This window comes from Arachis ipaensis, chromosome B5, assembly GCF_059453495.1.
Source record: "Arachis ipaensis isolate K30076 ecotype BB chromosome B5, ASM5945349v1, whole genome shotgun sequence".
Lineage (NCBI taxonomy): Eukaryota > Viridiplantae > Streptophyta > Magnoliopsida > Fabales > Fabaceae > Arachis > Arachis ipaensis.
Genome location: NC_142440.1, coordinates 8,468,515 through 8,487,446, shown reverse-complemented (window position 1 = coordinate 8,487,446; position 18,932 = coordinate 8,468,515). Strand labels below are relative to the sequence as shown.

At 32.2% G+C, this 18,932-nt stretch overlaps 1 protein-coding gene across 1 annotated transcript; it reads right to left on the bottom strand.

The window, feature by feature from the left end:
- Positions 1-1,271: 1,271 nt before the first annotated feature.
- Positions 1,272-7,645, bottom strand: LOC110271904 (uncharacterized). The gene is made up of 7 exons (XM_088488751.1): positions 7,567-7,645; positions 6,229-6,329; positions 3,746-5,499; positions 3,604-3,654; positions 2,890-2,985; positions 2,070-2,207; positions 1,272-1,626 (listed from the first exon to the last, which is right to left on the bottom strand). The coding sequence occupies exons 2-7, from the start codon at positions 6,269-6,271 to the stop codon at positions 1,462-1,464; spliced, it is 2,247 nt and encodes a 748-aa protein (XP_088344877.1). The 5' UTR covers positions 6,272-6,329; positions 7,567-7,645; the 3' UTR covers positions 1,272-1,461.
- Between the last annotated feature and the right edge of the window lie 11,287 nt (positions 7,646-18,932).

Below are 18,932 nucleotides of genomic sequence, written 5' to 3'. Positions count from 1 at the left end.
ACATGCTAGCTGTGACAGCTCCAACGGGCAACAAGGACAAGCAAAAGGAAGAGGCAAAAGATGAAGGCAAGCTGAAGATATATAAGAAACTTCATTCCATCATTTAACAACAAGAAAAAGAGAGCACACATTCAGAGCACCATCTCAAACATTGAGCTGAAATCTTTTTCTTCTACTCAAGCTTAATTTCTAATTCTTTTGTTATGGCTGTCTTGTGTCATTTTCTGTATTGAGAAAAGACTAATCTTGTGAGGTTGAAAAGCCAAGAGAGAAAAGGCAAGAGTGATGCAAAAGAGCCACTGAATTCTGATGTAATTTGGTTTTTGAACTAGGATTAGTTCCCCTTGCCAAGTTGGGTTAGCACTTGGTGAAGTCTGAATCTGTTAGATTTATCTTCCTAGTTGGAACAGCACTATGGGAAGCTAAGCTTTGGTGAAGAAAGCTTAGGATAGATACTAGTTGAATTAGGGAGTAATTCAATAGTATTGGTGAATGTAATCTGTGAATTTTAGTAAAAATTCCACCATGGTTTGTGGTGGAGACTGAACGTAGGATTCATTGCACAAAGAATCCGAACCAGGATACATGCTGGCTTATTTCTCTTCTTTCCTACTCTTTACTTGTTCTGCACAACATGAGATAAAATGAAATAATCACCTGCAACTCGAGCTTCTGCTGAACAGAGTTTAAAACTAAAAGTTTAAGCCAACTTGATTCAACTCCCTTCTCAAGTTCAACTCGAACCATCACTATTTTTTAGAAATACTAAAGAAATTTAAATTTTGTATTTTTCGAGACTGAAATTTTAGTTCCAATATCTAATTACCAAACACAATATTCAATTTCAATTTCTCAATCTCAGTCCCAATTTCAAAAAACAAACGCAGCCTAAAAGACAACCAACCTATAACTCAAGCCACACCAGTTCTAAAGGCCTCAAAATAACAATCTTAACAATGCAAATTGAAAAACTATATATTAGTTCTTCAGACATGATCTAATACATACTTAAGACTCCTGCACATCACATTACCATACTTTATCCCAAAGACTCTTTTAATTTGAGTGGTAGAGTCCTTTTGTAGGAACCACCGCGTCGATCAAGGAAGCTGCTGCGACGAACTGAGTTCACCCCGGCTCATTCTAACACCCTGATTATATATATTCAACAATGCATAAACGACATATAATATAATATGTCAAAGGAGGCAGCGTTATAAACTTATAATTGTGAAAATAAGTAACGGGAGCATTATTAGTCGAATGGCGTTTCAAATTTAGCAATATTGTCAACCAAAGTGTTTAACCAAAGCATCCAATCCTTGAAAAACAAAACCAATGGCTAAAGGCACAATGTACGGCATCAAGCATAAGGTAGACCAGACAACAACATGAAAAATAAAACAAAGTTTCTAGCACCATGGCCATTTTATTCAAAATGAGTCCAACAAACATTTCTGATCACTCATCATCGTCCTCGTCGTCCTCCAAGTCTATGATGGTGAGAGCCATTTTCTTGCAGATTGGGCATCTGTTCTTGATGAGCAACCACTGCCTGATGCAAGATAGGTGATATCTGTGCGCACAATCCAATCTCCCAAGCTCTTCACCGTGAACATAGTCCTCCTGAAAATGGTTACGCAAATTCTATGTTAAATAGCAATAAATCAAGAGGTAGATACTAGATATATAGATCACAGATACCCACTTTGCACATATAATTGTAAAAATTATTTTTATTTTGGGGGAGACAAATAATAATTAGTTGCTTTCTGTTAAAATTACTTTTGAAAAAATTATGAAACATAAATCAATTTATTTTAAAATTAAATATTTTTAATATAGATTTTGTATTTAACATATATTTATACTTATAAAAGATTTATTCAATGAGTGAGCTTTTGTAAATTAAAGAATGTAACGTAGTTGGTGTCACTCTCGTTTGATGAAAATGTTTGATAACAAACAAAAAAATTAACTAAAACCAGTTATAACTTACTTTATTTAGCATTTATTAATTGTTACAATAATTAATAAATGATAAATAAGATAAGTTCAGACCGGCTCACCTGACATATGCCGCATGCATCAATGTTCTGAGGCTGCCCACCAACAGTTCGGAAAATTTCCCGTCCAATACATACTGCAACCTCAGTTTCCGTCAGTCCTAAATCGGGGTTGGTCACTCGCTGCCCGTCTCCCAGATACTGCAAATTCAATGTTTTCATCATCATAATAAGCAAATGATATAATTTTTTTTATAACTATATATATAGCCAAATATAAAGTCATTTTAGGGTTTCAATCACCATACTAAAGCGGTTTTTACAATTCTTATCCATGAGAAGACGTTGTTGTTCAACACTAATTAAGAAAAATACAAGAAACTTTTATTGAATGAAAATCGAAAAACTACCTCTAGTCAAAATCAAGTACTCATGTTAACTTCCGAAACCCCAATTCTTCATTCATATACATACTCATAAGTTCAAGTATCCTTCTACGATTTTTTTGTTCTTTATGGTCTAACATTATGACAATGTGGATTTAGATAATCAAACAATAATTTCTAATAAGTCATTAAAAGTAATAGTGATTTTAAGCAAAAATGGATTTGGCCTACTTCTAAGTTTGTTAACCTAATACCATATGATCTTTCAAATATATTGTATGTTTTAATAATATTAAATGTAATAGTAATTTTATCAATACTATCTAAACGAAATCTATCACATCATAAAAGCTTACAAATAAAGATCGCAATTCATTTGATGACTAAGTTATTATCAAAATCATTTTTTGCAACGTCCTGCCAACAAGTAAAGATGTTTATTTTAAAATTACAAAAGCACGAACTAAGCTCAATTCATATATATATATAGCTTTCACCTCATAAAACTGCTGCGGCATATCCGCATCATCCTCCTCCTCCTCAATGTTGTCAAGCAAGTTCAGCACAATGGAGTAATCAAGAATTAAAAGTTCCTATATACAAGACACATACATTTGTAAATTAAATTAATGATAATATAGAGATTTAGAATTTTAAAAAATTAGTAGTTATTTATACAAAACTATCATCTTATAAAAATAATAGTTAAACATCTATACCAACAAATTAACAATAAATAAGTCAATTTTTTTAGCACACAAAAAAATTTACTCATGTATAATTTTTTTTCTTCTAATATACAATTTGCTACCATCATCAATCAACCATCAAACTATCACCGATTTACTACTATCATCAATTAACCATCAAATTAAACTACCACCGTGAATCGCTAATAATCATTCTAAATTATAAATCTTAAATTTTATATTTTAAATTAGTTTTATTTGGTTTCACTTTCAAATATTATTTTTACTTATATTTTAGATATTTTTAATTTTTTTTATATTTCTTTTTAATGTTTAATTAGTAGCTAATTTGTTGGTCAAAAAGTGTTGATTTTTCAATTTTCATAGTTAAAATATAAATGTGTTATATTAGTCTTACAAGTAAAATCGTTTAATAATTTCGAACGATTATCTCCACATAAAACATCTTCAATTGGTATGAATAGTCTTAATCATACATAAAACCCTAACTAACAAACGTACCTCCAGTCGGACGGAACCTCCATTACGCAAATGATCAATGGCAGTGCGGATCTGTTGTAAAGAGCAATTCAGTAAATGGCAAATAATAAATAGAGAGACTCATAGATTACTGAAACAACAGTATTAATTATTATATATGTACCTCTTGTCTAAGCCTTCTTGAATCATCAGCAAAATAAGTAGGCAAATTATAGATCTCAGCAATAGGAGAAGCTCGCAGTGCCCTGTGAGGAGTATTATCACGGGTAGAAGATTGTGACGTTCTCGTCAAGGCCTCGTCATGAGCGTTCAGCCTTCGAATCCATGCACGAGCAACGTTCGACAGCTGCTGAACTGCAGGAACAGCTCCAACGGTAGTACCTGCTGTATTATTCTGACCAGCGCCAGATCCAGAAGAAGGGGTACCGGCGTTTTGTACAAGGCTTTCGAGTAGCCGTGTTGAAGGAGACCCACCGGGGAATAAGCTTGATGATGATGAGTTTCCACGATTCTGAGTCACAGTGATTGTTCCCCTTCCAGCAGGAGAAGAAAAAGGATAGTTGTTTCTGGTGTTGTTAGATTCTCTATTACTTCCTCCAACTCGGTGAGTGAGAGACACAGGAATAGCCCTTGGCCTAATCACGGTGCTCCAAGGAAGAGGGGAAGGAGTCGAAGAAGAAGAAGAAGAACCGCCGTACGGATGATGATGATGATGATGATGAGGAAGATTCTCCATGTAATTGATTGAGGCTGGGCGGAATGGAGAAGTGTCAGCAGTGGAGAAAAATGGTTGATAGCCACGGTGGTATAACGGATTAAATGGCGTGTGCTGGTGGCCATGGTGGATTTGGTGGTGGTGGTGGCTACTATCAAAAACAGGTTGGGGGTAAATAAAGGAACCATCATCAAGTTGCAGAATACCAAGTGTTGTGTTATTATTGTTATTATTACTACTACTAGGAGGAGGAGGAGGAGGAGTAGCAGCAGTAGTAGTAGGTTGAAGGACTTGAAAGCTATCAGACTGAAGAGCTCTTTGCACATCAGAAATTGGCCACAAACTAGAAGGAATACGAACAACATTTTGGGGGTTGTTGTTGTTGTTGTTAGCAGTTTCATGGGGTTGTTCCCTGGAAGATGAAGAAAGATTACTATTGGCGGAAGCATGGAGAGCGCAAGTGGGAGAAGGGGTACAAGTGCAGGTATTAGATGATGATGAAATGCGCAGCGCCGCATTTTCATTTGCGGTGGGTCGCCGCTTGGGGGCTGCCATAGGTTGAGCAACAGATCCACCACCAGCACCACCGGCACTTGAGCTCTCACCCACCGTAAACTCTCGGCGAGCATAATCAGGGGCAGTTCTTTTGATCGGCATGATGCGCCTAGTAGAAGTATTGTTGAGAACGCTCATCAAGAGACCATCTCCACCTCCACCACCACCACCAGCGCTGCCACCGATGACATCCATAGTAGAAGAGCTGCCACCGCCATCACCGCCAAACTGGTGTAAGGATAAATCAAGTGACACACCATCTTGTTGGTTGTTGTTGTTGGCGGTGTTGATTCTCAAATTTCTTTGTAATGTTAAAAGATTTGAGGCATGTTGATTGGTTTGTTCGGTTGTTGGTAAAATTGAAGAGGAAGAATTAAGATTGACCTCTAACAATGATGATTCAAGATCTGGTTCTTCATCATTGATGTGGATTATTTCAACAGCAGGATTATTATTGTTAATTGGGAGCATGATAGAAGTCTCTCTGTTTTCCCTAGGGACAATAGCTGAGGAAGAAAAACTTTCAAAAAACAGTGTCGAATTATTATGACCACCAGTACCAGAAGTTGATGAAGGAGTAGTGAAAACCCTCATTCTCCCTTGTGCTGGGTTTCGCCTGTTCCCTTGACCCTGTTGATTATTATTTTCTGTGATGTATGACAAACCGAACACATCATATATTTTAGTTTAGAATTTCAAAATAAGAGAATCAACCCTATATTTTTAACTAGACCCTTAACTGAAAAAAACCCTAAAAAAAAAACCTATAATCACTCCTCAACATCAAAATTAACATACTTATATACAAATTTAAATATCATATATAACATATATTTAAACAATAAATGTAAACAATATTATTAGCCACAAAAAAATTAATTAATATTTCACTACAATAGATCTAGTAAAAGAAATGATAGAAGAACATATCTAAAAGACATAAACTTCAATAACAGCATAAATTTTAAAAATATATCTAAAAAGATACCAGCTTCAATAACAATAAAACAGCAATATTGACAACGCAAAACAAAGTAGAGGCACAATAGAGACTATGTAAAACAAATGGTGGCAAGATAAAACAAAAAAAAAAAAAATCAAGAATTGAGCAAAAGAAAAGCAAAAAAATAACCTTACAGAAAAATAGAATAGAGCAATGCGAGAATTGAAAAAGATTGAATGAGACTAATGACATATTGGGAGTATATGTGAGAGCTAAATACGACAAAGGTAAAGATTAAGATAGAGAGATGACTGAGAATGAAATGTAAAAAATTAAAAATTGTTGATATGAAAAGATTGTCTTTGAATTTTCATCGTAAAAAAATTGAAAATGAACAAATAGTAGGCTACAGCTAGTATAGTGTATGTGTTACCTTGACGGTTGTTCATAGTTGTAAAGGTTGAATTAGTTCTCATTATCAAATATTTAAAGAAAGAGATGTTAAGACGGCACTTTATGAGATCGCTAACAAACCTGTATCAGGAACAAAAATAATAATAAAAAGAAAACATTATTATTCAGAACAAACTCATGATAAAGATGTAACAAAAATTTCATTTTAATTTGTGTCCTTTATTTTATATGTTGATTTATTAAATGAGCATCACATATAGTCTAATTGTGAATAAAAATAATATATTTGTTAATATATTTAATTCATCATCTTAAAAAATTTATTAAAATTATTAAAATTAAAATCAATCAAACTAAAATCAAAATTAATAATTCTACATCATTAATTTTATGTATGGTCAACGAAAAAAATATGATACACAATCAATATTAAAAGATGTTCAGATGTAATAATCTATAAATAAAAAATAAAAATAAATAAAAATACTAACGAGTTTGTAAATTATTAGATCAAAAAATATTTTTAAATAAATAAAATAAAATACTTTAAAAAATAATTTTAACATTATTTACTAAAATATATTTTTTAACAAAATTAGAATATTAAATAGAGTTATCTCAATTCAAAAAACTCGAGTTAACTTTTTCTTTTATTTTGGCATTTTTCAGCTGTCTTTCTTCCGATTTTATGCCGAAATCAGGGAAATCACCGCCAAATTTAATTTAATTTGGACTCATCTCACCTGATTTTTGTGCACTCTAATCATTATAAAATTTCCCTTATTTAATACATTTAACTTATCAAATTTTTTCTTTTACTTTTATACTTCAACTTGTATCTTCATTATTTTATTTTTGTTTTATTTTTATTGTAATTGAATCAAAATATATCAAATAGAATTCTAGTTAATTCATTAACACGGCAAAATTTTAAGAGATTAAATTACAGGTTCACTCCATTACAATTTAAATTAGAGTTGGTTCATTACAATTTTGCCCAAAATTAGGATAGGTTTACCTGATTTTTTTATCCAAAATATATATGGGTATAAAAATAATATTAAAATAATTTGTTTTGAAAAATAATATTTTATTTTATTTTCAAAAATTTTCAAAAAATTGTGTCTTAAATGAAAAGTTAATCTATATTAATAAAGATGAAAAATACTGAAAAATTAAAAACACAAATGAAAAGTTGAGAACATATATATATATATATCAAGAAAGAAGATAAAATTGAAAAATACTAATGAAAAAAAATCGGCACCCATATATCTCACTATATTGAAATATATGTATGTCTGTTCACTATTTTTTACAAAGTAAAGAGATTACATGAAAGAGAATTAACATATACCGAGTAAGAGAATTGGTGGACAGCAAACCAGAAAATAAAAATTTCAGGAACTCTTTTGTCACTGTATCTTTCTTACTCTTCTAGTGTATCTATGTATGTATGAACAATGTGAGTCTAGTGACAAGTCTAATTTATAGAGTGAATTATTGAAGCATATCCTCCACATATGGCAAGTGGTTCTTCGTAATATTAATAATTAATAATATATAATAATAATTAAAAAAAAAGTAAAATACCTATTATGATATCGTAGACTATGTAAATATTTAATTTATTATCTTAGATTCTAATGTAATATCTATTCTAGCACTAAATTCTTATTTTTGACTCATAAATTTAGTTAATTATTTTTGTATTAACATCATCTTTTTAAGCGGAAAAATATCAGGACTTATAATATGAAATAGTAACAATTAGTTGCCAAGGGATTATTGTTCACAACATTACCAAGGCTCTCCTTACTGGTTGTCACATTTATGTCATAATTGACCTCATATTTTTTTTTTTTTATCAATGTCATAGTAAATATTATTATTTTTAGTTAGTATTTAATCAGTAATAATTTATACTTATATTTATAGATATTTTTTACACAATAAATATATAATTTGTATTTATATTTATTAAAATTTTAGATATATGAGTTAATACAGTTTATACTTATATTTTTAAAATTTTGAATATATAAATTAACAAAATTTATTTGATAAAAATAATTTAATATTTGTACTGATTAAAAATGACAAAAAATACTAAAAATTAATAACTCTCAAGAATATCTTTTTTTTTTTGTTTTAAAGGGGAAATTTTCATGTTTCTTATTTTTCTAATATAGAATATGTTTTATAAAAATGACATGTATATGATAAACGATTATGTTATGTGTACATTAAAATTAGTCATTAGTATAAAACATATATTAAAATATAAATACGCGTTAAAAATAAATTAAAACACATATATTTACATGTATTTATACCTAAATATATTAGTGGCTGATTTTAGTGTACGAATAATATTTTGTAATAAAATAAGTAAAAACTCACATGCAATTAGAGATGATAAAAGAATTCGAACCCACGAATATCACAGAGATTACTCACGATGAAAAGAAAAATAATGGAGATCCGCTAAATCCCCACAGGGACAGAGACTAGTCGTCCCCACGAATAAACGGGAATGGGGGCGGGAACTGAGATATATATATATATATATATATATATATATATATATATATATGATGTAAGTGTATGTTAATTTCTTTTTTTCAGTTTTATTTAAAAATAAATTAATATTGTGCATAATATCTAAATTTACACCAACTAATTATTTAAATTTATATCATTACAAGAACGGAGTACAGTACTATCACCAAGTTATAATCCTCGACCAAAATTTGTTATGTTGAAAACTTTTTTATTTTGTTTTCTTTTGGTTTGTATGTTGGAGTTTTAGTTGAATAATGTTAAATTGGGTTTAGTAATGTTAAATGTGTTTGAATTAGATTTAATTTGATACATTTTAGTTGAATTGTATAAAATTTTATTATGATTGAGGTTTTTTATTTTTTAAAGTTTAATATCCACGGATATTTATTTGTCTCTCTTACAGGAAAAATAATGGAGATCCGTAACAGAGAATGTAGGACAATTTCTTAAACGGAAATAGGGAGTAGGGGAATGAAGGGTTTTTGCTCTCATAATTACCCATTGTCATTTCTATAAGTAATTATTTTTATGTAAAATTGATAGTTAAAAATTGTTAGATGATAATTTAGTTAAATCTGTTAAATTATCAAATGATTCTCAACTATTAATTTCACATAAAAATAACTGAATTTAATGTTTTTATTGATTATATATATATATATATATATATATATATATATATATATATAATAACTAATTGAAAATTATAATAAATAATGGGATATTTTTTACCGTTTGTCAAATTTTTTTCTATTATTTAATATAAGAGCGACGAGTCTATAATCTATATACATTACTCGTTTCTCAATTTATTAAAGTAAGGAAATGTATATAGACTCATTACCTTTATTTAAAAAAATTTGATGAAAGGAAAATATTTATATATATTTCTTACTTAAAAAGGGAGAGTATGAGTGAATTCTAGTTAAGGTAGTCATTTATTATTTTTTTTTTCTATTTTTTTGCCATTAATATTTCATACATGCATGAACCGTGTTTATACATTAAATAAATAGATAATACATTATTCTTTATATATATAGCAAAAAAAAATTTAAGAGACCAACATTTTTATTAAAATTTAGCCAGTATTTAACTAATAAAAAAATAAATAATTTTATACTATTAAATATAATTTTATACTATTAAAAATAATAATAATAAGGGATAAGTACGATTTTGGTCCCTAACGTTGAGGGTCAGAATCGAAATCGTCCCTCTTCTAGTTTTCGATTTAAAATCGTCATTAAAGTTTTTTTCCGTATTAAAATCGTCCTTTTAATTTTTTTTGGACAAAAATACCCTCACCACTACCAACACAATTACCTCCTCCACTACCACCACCACCAACAGCAACACCACCACCATCACAACAACAACAACAACAACAACAACAACAACAACAACAACAACAACCACCACCACCACCACCACCACCACCACCACCACCACCAACAACAACAACAACAACAACAACAACAACAACAACAACACAAACACCAAGAACACCAAACAACAGCAACAACACCAAAAAACACAACACTAAACTAAGAAACAGAAAATAAGAAATCAGAAGCAAGAAAGGCTGAGGCGGAGGCGGAGGCGGAGGCGGCGGCGGCGAGGTTGAGGCGGAGGCAGCAAGGCAGAGGCGGTGAGGCGGAGGCAGCAAGGCTGAGGCGACGGCGGCGAGGCTGAGGCGGCAGGAAACAGAAAGCAAGAAAGGCTGAGGCGGAGGCGGCGAGGTTGAGGCGGAGGCAGCAAGGCGGAGGCGGTGAGGCGGAGGCAGCAAGACTGAGGCGGCGGCAAGGCTGAGGCGGCGAGGTTGCGAGGCGGCCGCCGTCCCCCCTCCCCCTCTCCCTTTCCCCCTCTCCCCTTCCCCACACCCCGAACCCGCGTCCCCTTCCTCTTCTTCTCTGGCTTCTTCCACTTCCCCTCCCCTCTCCGCCATCACCACCACCACAGAGCTGCCGTCGCCGTCCCCCCTCCCCCTCTCCCCTTCCCCCCACCCCCACCCCAACCCCACGCCCTTTCCCCTTCTCCCCACCCCGAACCCGCGTCCCCTTCCTCTTCTTCTCTGGCTTCTTCCACTTCCCCTCCCCTCTCCTCCATCACCACCACCACAGAGCCGCCGTCGCCGTCCCCCCTCCCCCTTTCCCACTCCCCCCTCCCCTCCCCTCCCCCTTCGTATACCCTTCCCCCCCCCAACCCAACCCAAACGCGTTTTCTTTTTTTCTTTTTTTAAATTTTATAATTTTTTTAATATAGTAGGGGTAGTTTTGGAATAAATAAAAAAATTTTATTAGAAAGGACGATTTTAAAATGAAATGCAACATTAAGGACGATTTTAAATCGAAAACTAGAAGAGGGACGATTTCGATTCTGACCCTTAACGTTAGGGACCAAAATTGTACTTATCCCTAATAATAACTAATAAATTAATAACTATAAATCACAAAATCTGTTAATCCTAACATTTTTCATAAGAAAAATATATATAATGTCAAAAGGTTTAAAATAAAATCCATTTACATAATACAATAATTCGTATCCAATATCTTAATATAAACTTTATTTAATATATAATATATTATCTTCATTTTTTATTTGTCACTCTATTCTTTATTCCATTATAATATTTGCCAAATATAATTTTTCTATGAAAATTTTATAATAAAAATCATTCGTTTTATTGTTAATTTATTTAGGTTGTTTCTTTTATCTATCATTTTGTTTGAATAATATACAATTACTAAGAGAGTTAAAATAAATCAAGAGCAATCTAAAAATAATTTAGTTTTACTAAATAACTCTTAATGAAAAAATAAAATAGTAAAATAATTTTTAATATTTTTATTTATTATAGTATAATTAATAATTCAATTAAAAATATTACATTAAAAAATAAACGTGACAGTTTAATAGATATTATGAAACAAAAATAAAGTCAACATGACGACTAAAAGCTCAGATATAATTCATTAATTGATGAACTTTTTTAATAAAAAATAATTTTAATTTTGATTGACAAATTAAAGAATTTTATAGAATAATTCAATTAAATTTATATATTTAAATAATTTTTAAGTAGTTATTTTAAAAATTAGTTAATTTTTATTTTAATAAATATACAATAAATACATATATAAAATTAATTTTTTTATCTTTTTTATAATTTTTTAATTAATAATTTTAATATATATTTTCAAAACACATATTAACTAAATTATATTAGTTACTCAAAAGTAAGCTAAAAATAATAATACCAAACAGCCCATAATTATTGAAGAGAGAGGATATATAACAGAAATGATTTTCAATATTTTTATATAGATAGAAAAGTATTTGTGTTTCAATAAGTAATAATATTAATTACTATTAGTAACCTTAAACATACCTAAGAATATTAAGGTTTAATTATTTTGTTGGTCTTTATAATTTTATTAAATTTATAATTAAATTTTTATATATATTTTTTTTAGTTCGGTCCTATGTTGCTTTTAGTTTTATAATTAGATTTTTATAGTATAAAAAATATTAGAATTAACTGAATATTTATTTACAAATTAAAAGTATTCATAATTAAAAATATAATTAGATCTTTGATCGTATGTATTTTGGAAAAAATTTTATGTTAATTTTAATATTTTTTACATAAAAATGATCTAATTACAAAATTAAAAATAATATAAAAATCTAACTAAAAAGAAAAAAATATAAAAACCTAATTAAAAATTTAATGAATCTATAAAGATCAATAAAATAATTAAACTGAATATTAACGTTCAACAATACATTTTATGTAAATATCATGAGTATTTAATATTTAATGAAGAAAGAGAATCTATCTAATATAAATAGAACATATAAATCATTTCAAATGATAACAAATGAGTGAATAAAAAAATTTACAAATTAAGTAAAACAATTTCTTTAATTAGTTTTTTTCAATACTTGTAAAAGATCAATAATTATGTTATATGTATATAAAAATAAGTTATTAAATTATTCATTAATATAAAAATATATTAAAAATAAATTAAATAAATAATATATTTTTTTTATTTTTTATCATATCCTCCAACTTGACATACCAATAACTAATTTATTGCGGATCAAAATTCAAAATTTTATTTAAAAGTTTTTTGTTGACCAAGGAATTATTGTATACATAAGACGAGATTCAAACTCTCAATACTTACTTAAATAAACTAGTAAACTACTCACTAGATCAACCCAAATTAGTTTACTAAATAAAATATACATATTTATTATACACAAACAGGGACGGACATAGGAGGCGAGTGGAGGCCTCGGCCCCAAATTTTTTAAAAAAATTAATAGTAATAAGTTATTACGTATAATTTAATTTAAAAAAATATTTAGTATTTAGTCTAGTATAAAAGAAAGTCCAATCTAATTTAAATATTAATGATTTCTAATATCTAAAAAGTAACAATATTAAAAAAAATCTGAAAAATATATTATTACTAATATTTTTAATTAAATAAAAATTTTGAAATTTCATAAAGTGAATTCTTTTTCTTTTTGTGACCATCTTTTTTTATTCATTTGGTATTAATTCTCTCTGTTTTAACTGCTACAACTAAGAGATCTTTTCCAACTATGAATATTATAAAAAATAACTCAGAAATAAAATGAAAGATAAATTTTTTGCTAATTATTTTTTAATTATATTAAAAAAATTACTGAAAAATTTGATACAAATTCTATTATCGATGAATTTTATGATACGAAGAATCGACCACTTCGTTAGTAAAAGGTACACACATATTTTTTGTACTTGAAAATATATTTTCTATTGGTATATTTTTATAATACATCTTATATTATATAATTTTTTACATAATTTTTAATATTATATGTGTTATTGGCCCCCCATAATAATATTTCTGGTCTTCTGAATCCGTCCCTATACACAAATATATATATTAATTGATAATGTGAACATAATATTTTGTTAAAATATTCATTATTATATTTACATTTAGTTATTTGACATCCTATTGTATTCAAATTTAAAATTTTGCGAACACTTTTATTTTTATAATTATTTAACTAAAATTATGATGTATTTTCATTTGACTAAAATTATTTTTGTTTTTAAATAATATCTAAATATTTTCATAAAATTGTTTCACATTAATAATCCAGTGGCAAGAGATTAATTTTGATACATAGTATCAGTCATAAAAAAATATATATTATCATTCAATTACATATTTGTTCAATTATATATTTATGTTACACAAGAAAAACGACTGTTTCCTAACTTCATCAACAATATCATATCTTACCATTTCTTTACTGGAATGCATCTAGCATTTCATTCACCTTTGTTCGCCAATAAAAAACCCTTATTCTGTGGTTGAAGAAGACATTCAACTCCTGTGGGAAGAAGGATCTGGATTTCATTGAAAAACAAAAGAAAACTACATTTATATACTTAGGTTCAATTATTCTTTAATTTCCACAAATATTGCGATAAAAATATTTGATTTACGTCTACGGAATTAATTAAGCAGTGTTTAGTGTGTAATAATAACCAGAAAATTAATTTGATAGTCAATTTTAGCATATGTGAACCCTTTATTAGAAGGTCAACATTTAACCACCCATAGCCACCATATCGTGGCATATATATATAATCTTCACCAATTCAATATGTTGATATGATGCTTTACTCTTTTAATTTTTAATTGACTCAATTTGTATCTTAAAACTTTAAGATTAATTAAAGTTGGTTTTTCCGTCCAATTCCGTCACAAAAAAAAAAATGACGTGACATTTAAATCTCATCACATACATCTCTTTCTTTCTTTTCTAAGATATCGATTCTACCTCCTCTATTTTCAACTCTTCATCTTTTTCTCTCTCAACTCGTAACTCCCTCTCTCAACCCATAACTCTCTCTCTCCCAACAACGCCGTTGTTTTCCTCCTCAACATGTCGTAGCCCCTCCCTCCTGTTAGAAACAAGAGACTAGACTGGAGAAAGGATTTGTATATTATTGAGTGTATTCAAGTTGTCTATACAAGTTGTCTAGAATGATACAATATAGAAAGATATTTATAGGTGCTAAGAGAATCGAAATAATAAAGACGTAATATCCTATAATAAATATTCAGATATGCTAAATAATGCTAATTGATCCTAATTCTAACATCCCCCCTCAAACTCAAGTGACAAGTTGAGTTTGAAACTTATTTTAAACAACGAAATAAAGAGAAAAAACTGCATAAACTGATAAAACGGGTGCAGACGGAACTGCCGCTAGTCTGAAGGAAGCGCAGATGGAACTGCCGCTTGTCTGAAGGAAGCGCAGACGGAACTGCCGCTATCTGAAGAAAGTGCAGACGGAACTGCCGTTTGTCTGAAGGAAGCGCAGACAAAACTGCCGCTATCTGAAGAAAGTGCAGACGGAACTGCCAGAAAGAAACGTAGACAGAACTGCCACAAGGAAACACAGACGAAATGCAGACGAAACTGTCACGAGAAAATGCAGACGGAACTGCCACGAGAGAACGCAGACGGAACTGCTACAAGAGAACACAAACAGAACTGTCACGAGAGAACGCAGATGGAACTGCCATGAGAGAACGCAGACGGAACTGCCACAAGAGAACGCAGACGAAACTGCTGAAAGAAAGCGAAAACTATATGATTTCTTCATCACAATAGGTAAGCAGTAGATGACAATGGTGTTTGATCATTCGACTAAAAAAAATACAAGACGGAGAAAATAGGCTAGTCGGTGAGGTAAAAAAGTATCAAAGGAGTGACAAAAGAGAAAGAAGAATGGCATAGAAAAAAATACAAAAACTACGGTGATTTCACCACAAGGAAAATAACCTATCATCTTCAAGGAGGATACCATGGCTCTGATACCATGTTAGAAATAAGAGACTAAACTGGAGAAAGGATTTGTATATTATTGAGTGTATTCAAGTTGTCTAGAATGATACAATATAGAATGATATTTATAGGTGCTAAGAGAATCGAAATAATAAAGACGTAATATCCTATAAATAATATTCAGATATGCTAAATAATGCTAATTGATCCTAATTGATCATAATTATATTCTAACACCTCTAACCCGTCGCAGCATCTCCGTCCAACCCTCCTTCATTGTTGCTCGTTTCTCACACCGTCATCTGCATTTTTGAACTCGTTGCGCTGCCGCTACGTCCGTCCCTGAACTCGTCACGTTGCTGTCTCTTTTTCCACCAGTAATTGCGATGTCATCTCTCTCTCTCAACCCTCCTTCTTTGCGCCCTCACCATTCAATACAGTGGTACTTTGCTCTCTGTGCACTTTAATTTTTTGTTGACTAGTATTGATGGTTTAATTTAATTGTTTAGAGTTTTTAATTTTTGGGTTTTATTTGGTTTAATGTTCTCGTTCTAGGGATAACAATGCGGAGAATCTTATGGGAGACGTGATGACAATGGAAAGCATGCATTGGCGATGAATGGAGATGGGTCGAGTAGCTGAGGTGAGTTTTGATGGTGTGATGGTATTTGGAGATGAGTAGTGAACTCCCAGCAATTTGTAAGAGACTGAACGTGAGAGAGATTGGGGTGTAGAGAGTGTGCTTAGACGACACGACAATGGGAGGGAGACGGTGGAGGAAAATGATTCGGTGGTGGGTTCACGATGAAGAAAAAAAGGACTGAAAGATGGTGAAGATGAAGTACAGAAGAAAAGATGGAGGGTGGTGGCGTGAGAATAGTGGTTCGGGTGAATCCTAGTGGTGAAGGGGATGCTAGGTGTCAACTAAAATTATCACGTCATCTTTTCAATAACAAAAATAAACAAAAGGATCAACTTGAGTTATGACTCAAAATTTCAGGATACAAATTGAATCATTAAAAATTAAAGAATCAAATTAAATCGAAAATTATTTAATTTTAAATATTAACTCCTTGCTATATATAATAGTTGAATTATACAATTCATATATTTCTTTCTATTCGTTTAAGCCTAATGAAAGTTAATTAATAAGCATGTTGATTAAAGTTGACGACTGCAAAAAACTGCATGGAAATAGATGTGCTCACTAACTCTCTCTCCTCGAATGAAAAGGTCCTTTATTTTTTCTCCAAGTTAACCATATATAAATATTTGGATAATTACTTCAATAAAGATACTAATAGTAATTTTTTTATAAAATTTTTTTATTTAAAATTGTGAATTATTTATTTAATATATTAAAATTAAATTTTATAATTTATTATTTAATAATTAAAATAAAATATTTTTATATAAAAATAATTATAAAATTTTTATTAGAATATATATACGTCATAGTTAATACCTTTAGTTTGCATGGCATAAGTTAGACTATATATAAGGTTCATGAATTTTATAGCTGTTCTTGTCAGGTCGGATGGTGGTGAAAGGATAAAGGGGGCGAGATCCTGGGACGACCTAAAACGGGTCTTCGGGTTCAAGTGGGAGACTGGCGAAGCCGGCGGTTGAACGGACGAGAGGGGATGACCACCTGCAAGGACACTTCGACGCTCAAGTCAGTGTCTGTACGAAAAGATAGCCAAATTAGGTAAGGTGATGTGTACTTCGGGGGGAGAGCTGACCTCTCCCCTTATATACTGTGCTGGGCGGGTCTAAAGGTGACCTAGCCTACTGATCAGGATACTTGTGAGTTGTCCCTATCCACGTGGGAGGAGCTGGTTGTCTCGGACATCGGGTCGGGGCTCCGGGTGTTGCCCCGAGGAAGCCGATCCGACCGGCATGCTAAGCGTGGTGCTGGGTCGCGGAGGTGGTGAGGTCGTACGACGGGCGGGTCGGGTGTTGTGGTCCGACCCATTGGATTTCCCTTGTGAGGGATAGTTTGGGCGGAGGTCAGAGGTGGTGCCCCGACCCGGCGACTAGTTGGACTGGGCTTGTAGTGGTCCGTAACAGTGCCCCCAACGCGCTAGCCTTGAGGTATGGAGCTCGCGGCTAAGCGCGTTTGTCTTACTTGCCGAGAGGGGATGTGTTCTTCTTCTCGGGAGTCCGTTGATGGCGTTTCGTGTCTCACACGCGTGGTTGTCTCGTCTCTGATGCTGCCTCCTTGGCTTCCGCGCGGGGCATTAAATGCCCCATCATTTCATGATTTGAAATTTGTGTAAAAAGATAGGTATGCCCCTGCCTTTTGGCGCTTCTCCGACGGTTACATTCTTCGTCCCTTTTTATTTTCACAAACTCCTCATTTCATCACCTTCCTTTTCTTCTTCCTCTATTTTCTCGAACTGCTGCCGCCTCTACTTCCATTCCTTCTCTCGCTGCTGCTTTGCTCTTTTTGGACTTCTCCTTCGTCTTTCCCAGATTCTGCATTTCCCTGGTATGTTGTTATACTTTCCTTCTTTCTTCTTTTTTCTGGTTTTCCTTGGTGTCTTTGTGCGTTTTTTGTGCATGTCTGGATTTTTTCTTTCTTCCTTTTTTTGCTTCTTCTTTTAGAGGGGGCGCCACTAGATTTTTCATGGGTTTTGCTTGAATTCTGGGTTAGTGCAGGGGTATCTAGAGGGTGACTTAGGGAGTTGAAATTTTGCTTTTACTTGTTTTGGGGGTTCTCGATCTCCCGTTCTAACTAAGTGGTGCCCCCGCTGTAGGTATGGCCGAGCACCTCGTTCTCCCGGATCAGGCTCAGCGACCGCTAGCCGACTTCGTTGATCATTATGCTTGGGTTTCTTCTGACGTGAAGGACACCCCTTCCAAGGTCACGAAGGAGGGCCTCCAGGACTTGCGCCAGGCTGGGCTCTTATGTGGAGGTGGTCCTGAGGAAGCATTTTATCAGGTCTATGTTCCTGCTAATCGGGAGCGTGTTTGCCAGAAGAACCTGGTGGCGCCACGAGTCGTTGATTGGTTGTGTGTTTATGAACCAATGTTCACGACCTTGGGGGTTCGTCTGCCCTTTTCCCCCTTCGTCATGGGCTTGCTGAATCGTTGCGATGTCTCTCCGTCGCAACTACATCCGAACAGCTGGGCTGCCATTCGGTGCTTCGAGATGGTTTGTGAATATCTGGAGCTTTCGATCTCTGTAAATGTTTTCCTCTACCTCTTTCTTCTCACGAACCCTTCTCGCCAGGGGAAGGCAAAGAAGGGATATATGTCCTTTAGGGCCCAACAAGGTCGTAG